The following is a 20180-nucleotide window of genomic DNA, read 5'->3' as shown; positions in this document are numbered from 1 at the left end:
TGCGATATTATACAACACAATACAGAGGTTATTATTGTTCATGGAATCTAAACCAAACAAGGTGTCCTTTTCTGTGCTGTTTCACTGGCATTCCTCCAGCATTGCCAGACGCGCTTCCCAAGTACACTGCATGTCTGGCCTCGTACTGTTGTGGTCTCAAGGCTGACAGTTCACAGGGAAAGCATGACTGCTGTCTTGGATTTTACAGGGTTTTTTTGTGGTTGTCACAACAGATTTCAAATGATAAAGAGTGATAAAGTTCTGACATGCTGATTTATAAGGTCAGTTATGTCACTGGGAGATGATGGCCTTTGTTTATGAGCGTGCTCAATAGCAGTCAGTCAGGTAAATGGAGTCAGCTGCAAAAATTTCAGAAATATAAATGTTGGAATTGGGGTGGTTTTATTCATTAAAAAATATCTGATTGCTGATTTTTTTTTTTTTTTTTTTTTCCGGACAGTTAGTGTATCCTGTAATATGTGGTATGAAGTTCACAGCTGGATTTTTTGTAATTCTGGCTAGTGTAAATGGTGATCTTGTTGAGTTTGTTTTCTTCTGTAATTTAACATTATTTTCACTTTGGTGATGAAAGACATAATGCAAGTTTGTGTGCTTGTGTGTGTTCGTGTGCATGTATCCTCACATGTGTGTGTGTGCATATTAGTAAAAGGGAAATATACAAAAATGTTGTGTTTGTGTTCAGGTTTTTTTTGGGGGGGCGGAGGGGAGGGTTCTTAATGTTGTGTACAGGTTGCTTTTGTAGCATTTTTGTTTTGGACATTCTCTTTCAAATATATTCAGAATGTCAGATATGCATATGTATATATTTACACATATATTAATGTGTGTGCAGTGATCAGTTTTGTAAATATGGAGTATTGGTCAGTTGACAGGCTGTAGAATTGCAGACTTTCTTCTTCACTGCACCAGATGACATGGTTGATTAAACCAGTCATCCTGACAAAGTGATGTCATTCAGTGAGTCGCACAGTGTGTTTGTTAGCAAATAATCAGATATAGTGGTAACCTTTCTACCAACTAGTTGCCTTCCTATTAACCTTTAGTCAGTGCCATCAAACATGTATGCACACACACACACACACACACACACACACACACACACACACACACACACACACACACACACACACACAACAAACACTCACACATGCATACATCAGTGAATGCACACATGTACATCTGCACAAACACGCACAGTGACACACACATGCATATATCAGATGTTCACGTGCACACTAGGCACACGTGCACGCACGCGCGCACACACACACACACACACACACACACAACCACTTCTAAATGAGTTTTTGCACATGAACTTAGTCATTGATTCCCTGAATGTGTGAATATGTTTGAGGTTGTTTTTTTTTAGGGATGTCAGAGACATCAGTATCCTAGTTTGTCAACATGAGTTGAACTGGACTGAAAATACTGGTCTGTGAAGATGGTTGTTTCATGATGTATCACCTCAGAAATAAAATGATTTTTGTTGCTTCTCTTTTGGTCACTGTTGTACTCATTGGTGTGTGGACCTGAATGTCACCTCACCCAACAAATCTTTATATGCAGCTCTTGACATGCAAAAACAAACAAAAAAAAAAAATACATATCGTCTTGTTTGACTGATTGAAATACAAATACTGTGTCACTTGACAAATTTAAAAATCAAATATTTTATCTCTGGACAAAATAAAGAAAAAATACTTACCAAGATTGTATCTCTCGACTAATTAGAAGCGTTACACTGCTCAACAAATTTTTTTGATTGTGAAACCAAATTATTAATTTTTTTTTTATTGTTTAGCAAAAAGAAAAAAAAGATTATTGTATCACTTGACAAGCTAGAAAAATAAATTACTTGACAAAATTGAAAAACAAATATTGTATCGCTTAACAGATTGTAAAACAAAATAAATGTTGCGTCTCTTGACATTAAAAGTTGATGAAATTGCTGATCAGTTTGTAAAACAAATTAATGTGTCTCTTGACATAAAAAAGTTAATTAAATTGCGTAACAAATTGTAAAACAAATAAATGTTGTATCTCTTGACATTAAAAGTTAATTAAACATACATGTATGTATGCATGGTCCTCCACACGCACATCAATGTGCTTGCATGTGTGTGTCACATCTGTCTGAGAGTGAGAATGAAATGATGGGGGATGGGAGTTTGTTAGGAGGAAATGCAAAATGTACAAGAGAGTGCTTCCAATACTGAAGACCTTGAGGTTTGGGAGTAAAAAAAACATACAGTTGAAAAAAGTTTCCCTCTAAATTACTTTGTGTCTTTCTCTCTGCCTTCTCTCTTTCTACCATTTCTTTCTCTCCCTAGCTGAGTCTCTCCTTCCCTCTCTCCTTCCCTCTCTCTCCCTCTGTCTCTCTCTGCCAGTCTGTGTCTGTGTCTCTGTCTTCCTCTCACTTTTTCTCGGTCACTCTGATGCTCTTATGCAAAGTACACATATACATGCACAAATGATACAGTGCACACAAGCATGCACACACAAATTCACACCCACACATGCATATTGACACAAACACACACACAAAGCGCATGCATGTGTGCATGTGCACAGAACAAGAAATCAGTTTGCCTTGACTATCCGTTCACATTTTTTATCTGGGAGATCAGGGGGGGTCGGAGTGGGGAGGGGGGGGGGGGGGTATGGACTTGGATTATTGTACGCTTTGGGGGATTGGATTTTTCTTTTCAGTTTTTTTTTTTTCTGGTCAGTACCGCAGGTATTTGTATTGTGTATCTCTTGGGCCTGCTTTGATGCCACTCTGTTGCAAATAATCTTATATTTTATGCCAGAATCAATTCTTACAGCATCCTCTGAAAGAAAAGAACATCATGATTTCTGTGGCACTTTGTATCCAGCTATTTATTAAGGTGCCTTCAGTTAAGATAGATTAATTCGGGTATTGAGTTTGTTTCAGTATCTTGTTTCGGGACAGTCCAGGGATCGATATTTGGGATTGGAGAGGATGCTCTCCTGGCTTGCCACCGCGACTTAACTGTTATAGATTAACTTATGACGTAACTGGCGCAGTTTGGGATGAGTGAGGATGCTATCCTGGTTTTCACCGCGACTTAACAGTTATAGATTAACATATGGCGTAACTGGCGCAGTTCATGGTGATTTCTTGAATGGGATCAGACGCTCTTGAACTTATCGTCACCGGCTTGGTGTTTGGTGCAGGGCAGAGTCTCCACAAGCAGGTGGCGTTACAGCGTCCTTGCAGACGGTGCATGGTGATCCATTTGCTTGGGCTGTAGCATTACAATTCAAGCCTGGGCATGTTTTGTGCAACAGAGGGAAAAGGTATGACAGTGGGGTTAGTGCCACTGGAACAGGTTACGAAAGTTTAGCGGCCATAATTCGATAAAATGATTGAAAATTATCATGGTGGCTCAGAGCTGAAAAAAGGCTTTGTGAGGTTCGTGCCTCTGGGATCAAGGTTACGAAAGATATTACAGCCATGAATGATTAGATAAATAGATGATTAAATGATAATAGGAATGGGGGGGGGGGGGGGGGGGGGGGGAATCGATCGGTTCTCCGGGGCAGAAGGAACATTGTTAGATTCGATCCTGTTCCGAGGGCTTGGGAGACGGAACATTTGACAGGCCATAAATGAATTAATCAGAAAATCACAAATTAATAAGTGGGTAAATGGATAAATGAATAGATAAAGATTTCAAAAGCCTGGCTATCACAGCACGCAGGCCAATCCTCATCGTCAGGAGGAAAAAAAAAAACAGCAACAGAAAAACAACAAACAAAAAGAAGAGATAGAAGGGGGAAAAAAAAAAACCACCAGTTCGTTGTGCCATACATTCAGCGCTGCAGGGCATGCGATAGCAAAAAAAGGATCGAGTCGTGGGAGTTCAAGTAGCCATGAAGACATTGTAAATGCCACTCCGCCTTGACTTAAAGGGAGCCTGACCCAGACGGTGTCATTAAAAGCCGTGTGTGTGTGTGTGTGTGGAAAGAGAGATCGAGAAGGGGGTGGGGTGGGGGGAGGCTCTCTTGTCTTCGATGTCTGGGTCACCCATCCGATTTTGGATCAGACGTCAGACTTGAGTGTGTGCGTGTGTGTGTGTTCGGGCGGTGGAGACCTTGCGATAGATGTAAAAATATATGAAGTTCGATCGTCTTCAAAGCGAAGGATGTAAATATCTGTATTAAATGCGAGAGACGTAGATGTAACCAGCTTTAGTGTTAAAGCGAGTAATGGAAATATATACCTATGATTTTAAAAAAATACATACATTAATTCGTGTGTGTGTGTGTGTGTGTTCATCTTTGAAGTGACAGACTTAAATAAGCGTTTTTTATATCTGTGTTTAAACTAAGCGAGGGACGTGAATGATTATCCGTCTTCAAAGCAAGAAGCATATAGCGAAAACGGTCGATCTATATTTAAAGCAAGGGATTTATTTATTCATCCATAAAGCAAGGGACTGATATATCCGTCATAAAAGCAAGGGACTGAGATGTATATCATCTTCTTCTTTTTTCTTCTTTTTTTTCTTTAACGAGGGACTTGAATATCCGTTTTCAAAATGAGGAACTTAATTTAGATATCTCATGAAAGCAAGGGGCTTAAATATATTCCCCCCCGCCCCCATCTTTTTTTTTTTTTTTTTTTTTTAAGCGAGTGACATGAATAAATATATTTCCTTTCAAAGCGAGAGTCGACACAATATATCCATATTGGTTTAAATAATCTTTAATTATTCAACAATACACATGATTACAATGCAATGAATGACAAAAGAGCATCAGTATATCCATATTAAACCATACTCTTCTTGAAAGCAAATGTCCGCTATTCTCTAATCGACATTTATATATATATAGAGAGAGAGATATATATATATATATATATATAATGGGTCTAAACACTGTAACGGTATCAGCGGATTTGAAGATGTCAAGTACAGTACATAGTTACTCGTGCTTAGATAGATGTAAAACAGAAAGTTATTTCCAGACATACAAATTAGTCACTTTTTTTTTTTTTAAATGTGGAGAGAGAGAGTTCGCAAGTACTCGGAAAGACAACGGGAACATGCGACTAATAGGACATAGGACGTTTAATGTGGTTCTAAGCAGTACGAAAACCCTCACATGAAAAATGCCCGGAACACTAGAATTCATGATGGTGTTTGTGTGTGTGTGTGTTTGTGTGTGAAATTTAAACGTAACATTAACAAAATTAGTTAAGGTTCTTTATTATACCGCAGTAGCTATAAATCAAAACTCTCTCTCTCTCTCTCTCTCTCTCTCTCTCTCTCTCAAAACACACACACACACACACACACACACACACACACACACACACACACACACACACACACTCACTCACTCACTCACTCACTCACTCACTCACACTATCATGCTCAACACAAACCGAAAAGCGCAGCCACACTCTCAGCAAGACAAAGCTTTGCTGACTTCAGTGGGTGGGCGGAACCCAGACTTCAGAAATTGATAGAACACAGCACCTATATAATATAGATTACATACATATTAATAATAAACCACGGCAACTGGGCGACACAGCACCACCACGACACCCGCCACCCACCACCATCATCCTTGTCAACCACAGAACAAGGGTCGACTTCGACCACACGGGTCAGACGGCGAGACGTACTTGATACGGCAGCGGCTGACAGATGATAAAATACATCGTCACCGACTTGTTAGCGATAACGACGATGAGTCTGGTTGGGGGACTGGGTGCTGGCTGGCTGGATGGGCGGCGTGGCGTCGAACGGGGCATAAATCGGTATCAAAGCACGGACTGGGCCTGACGACGTGTGATACGGGCTAGACAATACGAGCCAGGGCCAGACAAGGAGAAGAAGTCACAGGACAGGAATTTAGTTTTGATGTCACGATGATTTCCGGCTGTCTGTCTGTTTGTCTGTCTGTCTGTCTCTTTCCAGTGTTCGTGTGCGTATATACATTATGACAGTGTGTGTGTATCTATGTGTGCTTTAGACATCGTTTTTAGTTGTGGTTGGGGGGCGGAGATGGGACGCTGGGGTTGGGGTCATGAGGTGAGTGTTGAAAGAGCCTCTCGGTGCACATGCAGAGAATCTCTCTGTGTGTGTGTGTGTGTGTGTTCCAAGATCTTTGAACTCTGCCCCAAGCTTCTCATAATGGCATGATAATGATCACGTGGTATTTCGCGCGAACAATTGACATTTGAGAAAGGGTTATGAGGGAGAACGAGAACGAATTTGTTTTATGAGGGAAAGTGGAATAAGTACACCCAGTCCTTATACACACACACACACACACACACACACACACACACACACACATATATATATATATATATGTGTGTGTGTGTGTGTGTAGTTTCCTAAATTTTGGGCAAAAGAGAAACGTGGTGAATTAAGAATGATCACAGATAAAAGTAAGTAACACGGAATTATGTAGGTATAATAATGATGATAATAATGATTATAAAGTACACGGAATTATCTGAGTACAGACAGTGCATTCGGACACACTAGGGTTCGCACATACCCATGCACAAATGCAGTCGTATTTGATACTTAAATGCATTACGCATGAAACATTCATAGTTGCATATAAACTAGATATGCATGTACACACACAAGAACGATTATGCAAATGGATTCATATACATAACACGTGAATTGAGCAAAGTAAATAGATGATTCGGTTGCAGTTTTCTCTAAGGCCGAGGAGAAACATTGGGAAGATAAGCTAGGGGGGCAGACAGAAATACAGAAACACGTATGAACAAAATCGCGTGAAAAGGTTGGCAAGATTCTTTCACTGTGTGAGTGGTGACGCACATTTTGGGAGACAAATAGAGAGGGATTGTGTGTGTGGGCGGGGTGGGGGTAGGAGTGGGGTGGTGGGTAGTCAGAGCTGTTTGCTAGCTAATAAATGTGCCCTCTCGTTGGCCTTGATCTGCGCCCGCCCCTCTCACCTTTCTCTCCCTCTCTCTGACACTGTCGGTCTCTCTTCCCCCCCTCTCTTCCTTGACTGTCTTCACTCTCCACCCCCCACCCCCACCCCACGCCCCCCTCTCTCTTCTTCCTGTTTCAGTTTTCTCTGTTTACTTTTTTTGTTCTTGTGCTTTTCTTTCTTAATTTTGTTCCCCAGGACTGGGTGAAAACAAAAATCATTCTTGTTATGCTTATCTCAGTACTCCGGAAAAATAATTTTTCGTCGTTCTCTCTCTCTCTCTCTCTCTCTCTCTCTCTCTCTCTCTCTCTCTCTCTCTCTCTCTCTCTCTCTCTGTGTAGAGAAGTGATGCGGGGAAAAAACGAGGAAAAAGAACAGAAGCTTAAGGCTAAAATTTACTCCCGTACTGAATTTAAGATAAATATTTGTTCTGTATATGTCTACCCTCCCCCCCCACCCCCACCCTCTCTCTCTCTCTCTCTCTCTCTCTCTCTCTCTCTCTCTCTCTCACCCACTCTCTCTCTCTCTCTGTTTCTTTAATGTTACTGTTGTGAATTTGAATCTCGCATTTTTTTTTTTTTTCTCTCTCTCTCACCATTATTATTCTTGCCCAGAGGGCCGGATGTAAACAAGTACTTTGTGCTTACTCCTTCACCCTCTTAAAATACTTCAGTGTGTTCGTTCTTTCTCTCTCTCTTTCAGTTCCTTCCGCTGCACCCTGCCCATGTACCGCCCTCTCCACCTCACCCCCTTCCTCTCTTTCTTTCGTCTCGCCGTCCTCGTGCACCTATCTGTCTGTCTGTCTCTCTCTCTCACACACACACACACACACACACACACACACACACACCTCCTTCTCCTTCCCTCTATCAATCACAATCTCTATCAGTCTGGCCTGTCTCATCTCGCCCTCTTCCACTCGGCGAGAGGGGCGGCGGACTCACTCTCACCTCGGGGTCACGCGACTGACGAACGGGTGACCAGTGTATGGGAGACCCCGGCTCGTCTGTCTGGCCCTGAGAGATTAGGGGTTAACTCTGCGTGTGTGTGTATGTGTGTGTGCGTGTGTGCGTGCGTGTGTGTGTGTGTGCGTGCGTGCGTGACCCCGTTCTGAGTGCGGAGTGGTGGCCGCTTATTTCGTGTCGCGAGCTTGGCTGTGGTTGTGGTTTTAGTTGACACGACGGGTCGAAAGGTCGCGCGCCCCGGCCCTGTCTGTGGGTCGTACGAAGTGGGGGAGGGAGGGGAGCGGGAGTAGGAGTATGTGTGTGTGTGTGTGTGTAAGAGGCTGGATGTGGGGGTAAGCGGGGTCAAGGGGGGATAAGGGAAGGAGAAGGGGGTGGCAAAGAGGTGGGTGAGGATAGTGGTGGTATGGGGCTCAATGGGCACTTTACTTTCGGTTTTGTCATGATAGGTTTTAGGTATGGGGGCGGGCCACGGCCGTATACAGGTATATATACTTCCGTGGAGGCCGTGCGTGCGTGTGTGGCGTTGCGACGATTGGAACTTGTGTGTGTTCGTCTGTCTGTTTTCCTCGCTTGTGTGTTGTTTGATATGGGAAAACGGGCGGTTAAAGCGTGAAGATGAGAGAGAGAGAGAGAGATTGTGTGTTCGACACTGTAAAAACTAAATGATTTGCAGTATGTGTCGGTCAAGATGTGTTTGCTGTGTGCGTAAGATCTCGACAGATACAGATGCACCGTAGTCTTCGTGTTTGTTGTTGTTGTGTGTGTGTGTATGTGTGTGACAGAATAGGGCGTTCATGCGTGCCTGTGTATAGTGTGTGTGTGAGTGCGTGCGCGCATGCATCTCATCTGTATGCACTTATGTTTTATAGGCAGTATGGTTCTTACAGAGCCTTTCAAACCCCCTTCCTCCTACATCAACCTGTCCACCCTTCGATGAAAGAAAAAAAATTCTGAACCAAAATTGCGTTAAAAAAGAAAAAGAAAAAAATATATATATGTATGTATAATTAAAAACAAAAATAATTAGCGCACGGCACAGTATAAATTCATCACCCCAGTGTTGTTGTTTTTTTTTTAAATTTTTATTTGACATTATACGTCCAGCGAATGGAGAGAATTGGGCCCCGCCTTCCTATGCGAAGCCCATCCGGACACAGGTGCATCAGAATTCATTGCCCCGATGGCCGAAAAAGGTTGCATGGGATCTTTGTCAACTTTAAACCTTACCTGAGATGTCTGACCTCAAGCAACCACAGACAGCCTGTTTATATGTATGGGTCCCTGGATTACCTTTGGTCGACCAGACTGTCTTACGACCCAGTTTTGATAAAAGTCAGCGGTAAAGTGGAGACCAGACTTTATGTAACGGGCCTCAGTGTCGTAGTAATATGATATAGCGTGCGTATTGTCTGCGCATCTGCATGCATACGTTGTTTGTACTCTCGCGCGGTCTTATGCATGTACGCACACGTGCGCGCACACGCACGCTAGCACACACATACACACACACACATACACACACACACACATAAACACATGAGTGCACGCACACACACACACGCTCTCACTCACACACAGTGGCGCGCGCGCACGCACGCGCGCACGCACGCACGCACACACACACACACACACACACACACACACACTTGTTTTTGACCCACTCCGCCCTTTCTCCGCATTCCCTTGTGTCTTTCAGCGGCTTGTAGTGTCCAGAGTCCAGGTTCGCATGTTATTTGAAACATGGCCAGATACAGTAATACCTTCCATTCGTAGATATGATAAAACTTAAAGGTATATGTCAGTAGAAAATGAAGAAACTGTTCTCCAGATCGAAAGAGGGAGCGGGGCGGGGGAAGTACTTCGGAAAGAGGTAGATTTTAAGGTCAGACTTGAAAGAGCTGAGTGCAGAAATTTGACAAAGCGAAAGAGATCGAGAGCACACTCCCAAGTGTAAGGTCCGAAGACAGAGCAAGAGAGGGCAAGAGTGAGGTTTATGTACAAGACCTCACATTTCATGAATTAAGTACATGGTCTCATGTCTCTGCCTTCATGTGTGTGTGTGTGTGTAATTGATTTCTGGAAGTACGTTTCAGTCTTTTAACAAATAGTAAAGAGTGGTAATTCAGTTCATTCACAAGGTACACAACTTCAAGTCAGTGTTGCTTACGCTACCGATTCAGCAAGCACACAGGTAAATAAAAGGTACATTGGGACAAACCCAGACACTTCCTCAAAAAAGGAAGCGCCGGGCCTGGCCTTATACGGATCATCTGACATGTGCACACAGCAGCAAAGACAGAAGAAATTAACAAACACAAATAAGCTTTTATTGAAGACTGGCACAGCCTCTTTAATCCTGAACAAGCCACACAGAACACATGGACAATACAGAACAAACACATGGTTGCCTCGGCGGTTTTTCAACTGGAAATGAATAGTTAGGCATGGAGATGAAATGATTAACAAATAGTAATGAGTGGTAACTCTCTCCATTCACAAAGTACACAACTTCAAGTCAGTGTTGCTTACGCTACCGATCCAGCTAGCACACAGGTAAATAAAAGGTACATTGGAACAAACCCAGACACTTCCTCAAAAAAGGAAGCGCCGGGCGTGTACTTGTACCGATTACGTTTCAGTCTATTTCTGGCCCGGGTTGCACGAGGCGATCTTTGCAGCGCGGAGTTTCCTTAGAGTAAAGAATGATCCTAGATAAATGGAATTCACAGTGGAGTTTGGATCATTCTTAACAATGAGCAAACTTAGCGTTGTTGAGTCCACTCATGCAACCCACCTCTGATTTTTAAAGCAAATATGTCCCTTCGTGGTCTCTTGATCCACTCTTCCGCTGAGTCTTTGCATTGTCATATTCAGCATAGAGAAACAGCGGGAGAGCTTTCAGTTCTTAAAGTGTACAGACCTGTATTTCACCGCTTTTGTTTTTTCTGTCCGTCAAAGTCCCTCACTCCCATCCTTTAAAAACCAACTCGAAAAGCATTCTTTTTCAAACAGTTTCTACGTAATTAAGGCATTCCATTCCATATCCATTCTCTTCCATATGATGTTGTTGTTTTTTTATGGATCCACATCTATTTCTTCCATGCGTTTTGTGATGATGAAAAGGTATATTGATTTGAAAATAGATAAATAATTAAATACAGTAAAGCAAGCAGTCAGGGGGGGGGGGGGGGGGGGGGGGGGGGACAGTAATGAAACAAGAAAGACATTTAATCATAGGAAGAAGAAAAATCACATCTGCAAACATATGCTTCTTCTTTTCTTTTATATACACGCCAGAGTGAAAGATGAGAGGCAGAGGAGTCGGCTTCCACATTCTCAGTTTTGAGACTGGTTGGTTATTGGAGAGATGAGTCGCCATTGAGACATGAACTCCGATATTTATTTATGTTCTTAATGCATGTATTTTTAGTCTGTTCTGTTTATTAGTTATCGGAGAAATGTGTCGCAAATGATACGTGCGGAACTTTGCTTATCGGTGCCTTTAATTCGTGTATTTAGTTTGTTTTTTGTTGATTGGTAGTCAGTGAAATGTGTCACAAATGACAGAGACACGGAACTTTGATGTTTGTTTAATTTAGTTAGTGTATTTACTTCTTCTTCTTCTTCTTCTCTCTTTTTTTTTTTTTTTTTTTTTTTTTTTTTAATAAACTGCGTGTTTCGAGAAGTGGTCTAGGTGGAAAGCGATCTAGAGCAGTCGGTTAGAGAATGTATGAGGAAGTTCAGCGCACATAGGATCAGGTAGAGGAAAGTTCGATCCAGAAACAAACAAATATTTAGTTCACAAGTTGACAGGCGAAGCATGTGTGTGTGTGCGGTATGACGGTCGAACAGATCATCGAAATAACTAGTTAAAACATTAGCATTGTAACATACTATACTGTTCACACACACACACACACACGCACGCGCGCGCGCGCAAGGCGCACACGCATATAAATAAATGTATACCAGGACGCTACGCAGCAGAGTTGCGCAAGCCTTTTACCTCGCTCAGTGGGGTCAAGATGACACACACACACACACACACACACACACACACACACACACACACACCTTTCTCCCATCCCCTTCCTCTCTCCCTGACTTCTTCCGCCCCCGTCTAAAGATAGACTTTTTTCTTTTTCTTAAGATCTGTGCTTTTATCTCTCTCTCCCTCCCCTTCTTCTCTTTCACCTCCCTCTCTTTCCTTCTTCCCACACTCCCCTTCCACCACCACCCTCTCTCTCTCGAACACTCTCCGCCCACCCTCTCTCTCTCTCTCTTTTCCATGTCTGCTCGAGTGCAGCTTTTCTTCTGTCTAATCTTTTCGCAGACAGCCGTCGGTCGGACACCTAACCCCGGCGGGGAGCGCTGGGCCGCGTCGAAGTCGGAAAAAAAGATGTAATGTGAAGCCCCTCCCCCTCTCCCTATCCACCACACTGACTTGACGTGGTCGGTGCGCGTGCACTCGGGTACTCTGTGTGTGTGTGTGTGTGTGTCTCACACACACACACACACACACACACACACACACACACACAACACAACACAACACACTCCACACACACTCACACTCATACAGTTAATCTCTCTGGACCGAAGTTGTATTTTTAGCATAGGGGGAGGGACAGGAGTTGGTGGGCCCCCAGACAAGATCGTCATGCATATTCAGTGGGGGATGGGGGGGGGGGGGGGGCTACAGCAGCAAAGCGAGCTGAGGCCTAAAGCACTTTTATACCTATAGCTGGTTGATGATGGTTGTGGAGAACTTGCATTGCATGCCTTTCGTTTTTGTTGTGATTGATTTCACCCCCACCCCTCTCACCGTCCCCACTCCATGGGGGTATGGTTGGGCAAGCGGGATCTATCTTTCTCGGCGCGGGTAATAAAACGGTTAACTGGCATTCCTGCAGACGAAAAGGAAGAGCTGTTCGTCGTTGTTGGAGGGGGCTGGGAGGAGGGGTGCAGCAGGGTGAGGGGGTTGGGGGTAGGGTGGGGTAGCGGCAGACTGGGTGGTGGTGGTGGATAGTCTGTCATGTGTGTATGTGTGTGTGTGTACATGTGTGTGTGTGAGGGGGTTGATATGTGGGTGTGAGGGGTTGGGGTGATGGAGTGGAGGGAGGGCGGAGGGGAGGTTGGGTAGTGGCGGGTGGCAGAAGCTGTATGATTAGATGAAAGGAAAAGTGGGGAAAATTTCATTAATAATTATTATTTGAAAAGAAAAAAAAATCATGAGCTTCATATTAAGGCAGTATATGATATCCGGTTTCAGTTGTTTGTTGTGATGAAATAGTCCCTGTCTGGCCTAAATGCAAACATAAACATGTGTCAGATACGCATGTATTGTTTCAAAAGACTTTGCTTCAAACTGTGAAAACAGAAAGGAATTCTAAAGGCTTATTTAAATGTTTGTTGACATATCAGTAAGTTAGAGAGAGAGTTAGGAAGGAGAGTGTGACACTCGTTCAACGTACAGTTGTCATCGTGCCAGATAGCAGTGCAGATGGCTCAGATGGTGACCGAGAACCTTCTCACGTTCCTTGCTTACGTGCCTGCATACAGGTGCACTGTTTAGGTTCGTTCACCCGGCTCCCACTGTTATCTTTAGACACTGTTTATGCCTGGCTCGCAGGTCATTTGTGGGATCACGTCTTTAATTAAAATGCAGTAAAATGGAGGTCTGTGAGCTGTGCTCACGGGCTGAGGTCAACTTTTGGGATGAAAGTCCGAAAATTTTCCAGAACTGGCAGTTCTATTTCTACAGTGGGTAGAATAGAATGGGAGGGGGAAAAATTAAGAAGAAGAAATAAAAAGGGAGGGGGGGGGGTGAACATTGAAAGGGATTGATTCAAACACGAAGAACCACGGTAACGTAATGCTGTTCTTCTTCCACTTGACGACCAGCATCAAAAGGCTGATAAAACTAGTATTCTGTGAGAGGTTATGAAGAGCGCAATTTGACTGAACTGCTGATAGAGGGAAGTCTTGTTAGTTGAGGGGGGTTGATACTTTCTTGATTCACTGAAACCGCTCGGCTGTGACAACCTGCTGGGGCAGTGTCGTTCCATTCTGGCAGGTTGTCAGAATTGCAGGTGGTGTTTCTTCTAGAAATCAGCCTGCTGTCTGATTCGTGTTTGTAGTGAAGGAATCAAGCACAATATCAAGATGATTAGGTTGTCTGTGAGTGTTCATTAAGGCCTGCTAATGGGCGGTGATAGAAAAAAAGAAAGGAGCATTGCTGTTGATATGATTATTTATTTGGTGTACTTATGAACTTTGTATTTTAAAATTCATGAAAGAAATATAATAAAAAAAAATTTTAAAAGAAAAAAAAAGAGGAGACAATGATGCATTCTTTTTTTCACATGCATGTGTATTTTCAAGGAACTGTTTGCACATCATAGTTTGTAGGTCTGATGTCATGAAATGGACTGGCAGCTATGGGATGAAAACGAACAAAAGTCAAAAGAGGGTGAGAAATGGTGGTAGCATAGTCACTGGCTGTGTATTTGAGCATTGCATTTTTTCCTAGGGTGAGTGTTATGGCCACCTGCATATTAGCCACACCCCGTATGCGTCCAGACAGTACATTTTTATTCTTATCCAGGCTGCATTTTTATCCTTATCCAGACAGTACATTTTTATCCTTATCAGGACAGTACATTTTTATCCTTATCCAGACAGTACATTTTTATCCTTATCCAGCACATTTTATCCTTATCCAGACTTCCTTTCTATCCTTATCCAGACATTGCATTTTATCCTTATCCAGACAGTACATTTTTATCCTTATCAGGACAGTACATTTTTATCCTTATCCAGACAGTACATTTTTATCCTTATCAGGACAGTACATTGCTATCCTTATCCAGACAGTGCATTTTATCCTTATCAAGACAGTACATTTTTATCCGTATCAGGACAGTACATTTTTATCCTTGTCCAGACTTCCTTTCTTTCCTTATCCAGACAGTGCATTTTATCCTTATCCAGACTTTCTTTCCTTATCCAGACAGTGCATTTTATCCTTATCCAGACTTCCTTTCTATCCTTATCCAGACAGTGCATTTTATCCTTATCAAGACAGTACATTTTTATGTTATCCTTACAGTGCTTTTTTTATCCTTATCCAGACAATACTTTTTATCCTTATCCAGACAATATGTTGTTTTTTATCTGTATCCAAACTACATTTTTATTCTTATCCACAAGTCCAATGTTTTTATCCTTATACAGACAGTGCATGTAGCAATTATCCAGACAGTGCATTTTTACCCTTATTCACTAATTCAGACAGTACTTCACTTTTTACCCATATCTTGCAATTTTATCATTTTAGCCTTTTTCCAGACAGTACATTTTTAGCCATTATACAGACAATAATGTTTATCCAGACTGTACAGTTTTAGCCAGACAGTATATGTTTGTCCAGACAGCACATTTTTAGCCAGACAGTACATTTTTAGCCTGAAACTAGTGAAAGAACAACTTATTCACGAAGAAGATTCAGGTAAGATGCTCATACCAAGCAGACTGAGTCACCATGGCAGAACCGGTTGGGCGTTGGACTTGTGAGCCAGTGTTCACCATTGATCAGAGTTTGAGATCCCATTTCTTCCTGGTGTTGTGTGAAGGCATTTCCCTCCGATTTCCTTCACTCCACCAAGGTGTAAATGGGTACCGGAGTTAGACTGGCGAATGTTAAAATGGTAGGAGACACTTAGGCCCTGCCTTCCTGTGATGAGCCCCAGACACAGTGGATATTTATTTACTGCCCTTATGAGCATAAAAGGCTATGTGACATTTAATGTTTTTTTAAGTTAACCAAGCAGGTAGTCCAGTCTCCTCAGTGTTGAACAGCAGCCATGTGAGAAGTGTTGTGGACTGGCAGAACGAAAAGATAAGTCAAAGTTTGTAAAGATTATGCTATCCTTGGCTTCGGGCAGGGACAGAGGTAAAATTACGTAAAAATTGTTGGCGTGTGCAGTCTTGGTTTTGTTGTCTGTGGAAGAAGTGTATTGTTTTGATTGGCCATGCACCATCACACTGACCATTGGTCATGTCAGTTTTGCTGTGTGGACTACCACATAATGACATAACAAACTGTTGACAGGTTTGGGTACAAACTATGGAACAACTGCTTGTAAAAACTTAAACTTGAAAATAAACTGGCCAGCCGGTTTGCAAAACACAAATCATAAAAAAGAATATTCAAAGTCTCTTCTTAAAACAGTTGTGTATACTGAAGGAAACTCAAGTCCAGCTAGACTTCATAAAGAATCATACACAGAAAGATTTTGAGCTGTTTAATGATCAGGCTTTGGAAAGCATGCATGAACGAATGCTTTATTCATATTGTGAAGGTGTTTAATGCTTTATTCATATTGTGAGAGAGTTTAATGCGTTGTTTTATAACAAGAGCGGTTGACATTTTCATGGACATTGTAATACAAGAATTGTGTTAATATATGTTAAGCTGTTGACACAGTCATGATTGAGATGTCTTCATTTTGCTAAAGTACATTTAAAACAGTGCATCAAGAATTAGACCAGTCACAAAAAACACCAGAACCAAAGCAATTTGGGGATATCTGATATGTAAATCTTTGTACGCACACACACATGCGCGTGGGCGCGGGCGCGCATTAAGGTGACCAATCTTCAGTCAATCCATGGCTGAAGTACTGTGCCAGAGGGCAGTTGGTTGACATTTATGTCGCCTTGAGTGTAGTTTGTAAATGTATATCCCCCTGCGGTTCATGTTTTCATATCCCCATTCTTGCTTTCATATCTGTGTTTCCCACTCACATGTTTTCATATAGGTCTATGTTCCCAGTCCATATTTTCTTATCTCTATTCCCCATTAATGTTGTCAGCTGCACTTCTCCCGATATATTTTCATATACTACCATTTTCACTGAAGGAATAGGCGTAAGTGGAAGGTGCATGGAGAACAAAAGAGCAAAAGAAAATAAAACCTTCATGTGAAGATGTGTAGAAAATACTGAGAAGATGTAAGATGTGTAGAAAATGTGTAGATGATGATGTAATGTGTCTAGAAGGGGGGAAAAAGCAAAAGGAAAACACTACTTGTGTGTGAACACCCATGTTTGGTACGGATTTCACTGTGTGACCTGTTGACTCTCGCTCTCAGCGATTGGCTTCGGACCCACTCTGCTTATTCAAACACTCCACTGTCAGCCGCCATTCTTTCTCTGTCAGTGGAGCTTGCTTGTGGAATGAACTTCCTCTTTTGCTTCGTCAGGTCCCTGCACTCAGCTGTTTCAAGTCTGGCCTTAAAACCCACCTATTTACAAGATAGCCTCCTTCCCCTGCCTCCTCTTTGTCTTCAGTTTATCAAATTTAGAGTTATGCATGTGCATGAATGGCTGGTTTGAAAGCGCTTTGATTTGTCTCTGCACATGATTCATTGCTATATGAATACCAATTATTATTATGACGGTTGCAGCCGAGTGCAGTTACACATACCGCCACAGCAGCCAGCAGCCCATTGAGGCCCGGTCCTGGGAGTACCAGAGGCAGGGCTTCACCCGCTGCCAATTCCTCATCCAGCTCGTCAACAAGCACCAGCAGCTCCGCCTCAACTTCACCCGCCTGACTGGCTTCGGACTGAGTGCAAACCCCTCCCAGCATGGCTCAGTGGAGGAGGAGGAAGGGGAGGGGGACGGAGGCTGGAAGGTGGGGGGTCCTAAAGGGAGTCCTGGTGGGCACGGCGGGGTTGGACAGGGTGAGACGCCACACAGACAGGGGTGGCTGGAGAGGGACGGTGCTGAGGGTGAGGGAGGAGGAGGCAGGACTGGTGGTGGTGGTGATGGTGCTGATGATGACCATGAGTCACAGAGATCGAGACTGCTTACCCCCAACACCCCCACCACCACTTCTAAAAGTCCACCACCAGAAAGGGAGTGGAGGGGTTCTGGGGAAGGAGGAAGGGGGCAGTTTTCGAGCTCCACCTCCTCCACCACAATCCCTTCCGCGGGGGAGGATCCGGGCCGAGAAGGGCAGTCCTCCAGGCAGGTGTTGGGAGGAGGAGACAGCAACAGTAAGAGCAGAACATTTCCTGGCGGGCGTGGAAGAGGAGGAGGTGGTGGTGGTGGTGGGATCACCCCATCACCTGCACTGACGACAGTGTTGCCAGTGTCCCTAGGGGGGGATGAGGACGGACATGACAGCAGCAGCAGTAGTGCAGCGGTGCTGGACTATGGTGGTGGTGGGAAGGACCCAAACTCGGACCCGCTCTGCCTGCCCCGGGTGGAGATCCGGGCGGTGGGCGGGGAGGGGAGGGAGGGGATGCTGCTGCACCGGATCTGCCGCGAGCGCCAGGCGATGCCACACACCCCCATAGTCTTTCAGTCGTCGTCCTCCGTGCGCATTGTGTACGAGTGGGCGCTGGGGCAGAGTAGTGGATTTACCCTCTTCTTCCACCTCAGCTCCACTGGCGGCAGTGGGGTGGCGGAGGCCCAGCCTGGTGAGTTCTTGGAGGAGTTGTCTGTCTGGAGAACCAGACTGATGTGTGTGTGTGTGTGTGTATATATATATATATATTATATGTGTTGTGCTCAATAGTGGTAATTACCCATCACCAGTAATGCTCAAAATCATACACACACACACACAGTTGCACACGGTTGCACACATGGTGATTCATATATAGTACTGTATGCAAACATATATATATATATATATATATATATATAGTACTATATGCAAACACACACTTGAATAAGTGGAGTGATGGTCTCACAGTAGAACACCCAGCTAGGAAGCAAGAGTCTTGATTTCAGTTCCACCAAGGACCAGGGTATTTAGTTCCATCCCACCCATCTAGACCTTTTTCGATGGTTTGGATGGAAGTCTTTCTATTGAGATAGTAAACAGAGGAGCTGGAGGTCCAGTGCGCAGCAGAATACACATGTAAGAACCCCACAACAACGGAATTGTTCCTGGCAAATTTTGTAGAAAAATCCACATAGATAGTATCAGTAACTCAGTGAGAGTATCAGTATCAGGAACTCAAGGAGGCGTCACTGTTTTCAGACAAATACGCACACACACACACACACACACACACACACACACACACACACACACACACACACATATATATACCTTTTTTTGAGTGCCAGTCGGGCACTCTGGACAAAACATTTGAGTGCCCAATAGTGGTTTTGAGTGCCAGCATAATAAAATGAAGTAAAATCTTTGATTGAGTTACAATTTCCATTTGTGTTGATGTTTGGAAAATCACATTCAAAATGTCCACGTGCCTGAACCCCTATAGGCCTGTTCATAATAATTTAAATAAAGATTAAAATATTTCTCTGCATATGGTCTTTTTTTTTCTTCTCATTGTGGCATCTATAAACCTTGTACACAGACTAGATGCATGCATTCATGTTTGGAATTCAAATATCCATTTCAGATTTACTTACATACATGCTGCAGCCATGCTCAGATCACACAGTTGATGTATCATGAATTCAGTCACTGTCATTCTCTTGATCTCTGGACCTATAAGGCATGGTTTCTGGTTGTCTTGACCTCTCCTCTGAGAACAACCGATGTTTGAGCGTGCTTTCTTGGTGTGTCTTTTAATTAATTTTCTTTCACCTCTTATCAAATTTTGAGTGCCAACTGGGCACACTTGACAGAAAATTTGTGTGCCCGAGCCAACTTTTCGTAGCGTTTGCACCTGGGCACCTGCTATATATATATATAATATTCACAATAGATAAAGACTCCACATATTTATACATGTGTGTGTAGATATATATATAGATAGATAGAGAGAGAGATTTATATTCCAGGTACATGCAGTTATTCAAAAAGGGAAAAAAAAGAAAAATTTATGTAAAAAGTTCATTGGAAAGAACTGCCTGAATTTCTTGCCCAGAAATCTGTTGTGATTTGAAACTTGTGTACTATACAATACTATTCACAGACAGAATATAAAAGGTCACAGACTATTTCCCACCATAACCGAGGTGATTGAGGTGTTCAGTAAGCAAATGTTCTCCATCATGATTCATATGATACAGCCATTAACATTCACCGACTTACACGTATTGATAACAACATGTCTGTAGTAAAACACTGATCATAAACAGTGCAATGCCTGTAATTTTATCATCTTCTGCAAGCCCTTAGGTGTGAGGACACACAAAAAGAAGACAGTTATTTTTTCATCTGAGTATGAATCGGGTTGTGAGTACA

At 43.0% G+C, this 20180-nt stretch overlaps 1 protein-coding gene across 2 annotated transcripts in view; it reads left to right on the top strand.

Moving 5' to 3' along the window:
- The window catches only part of LOC143285433 (uncharacterized), a 63403-nt gene that overhangs the window by 8607 nt on the left and 34616 nt on the right, over positions 1–20180 (top strand). For both annotated transcript variants that reach the window (XM_076592698.1, XM_076592697.1), the window contains exon 3: positions 17416–18435. In XM_076592698.1, the coding sequence (XP_076448813.1) occupies positions 17416–18435 (1020 nt within the window). The remainder of the gene's footprint in view (positions 1–17415; positions 18436–20180) is intronic.

This window comes from Babylonia areolata, chromosome 9 (genome assembly GCF_041734735.1).
Source record: "Babylonia areolata isolate BAREFJ2019XMU chromosome 9, ASM4173473v1, whole genome shotgun sequence".
Lineage (NCBI taxonomy): Eukaryota > Metazoa > Mollusca > Gastropoda > Neogastropoda > Buccinidae > Babylonia > Babylonia areolata.
The sequence above is the reverse complement of the archived record's forward strand: the minus strand, read 5'-3'. Positions and strand labels throughout refer to the sequence as shown.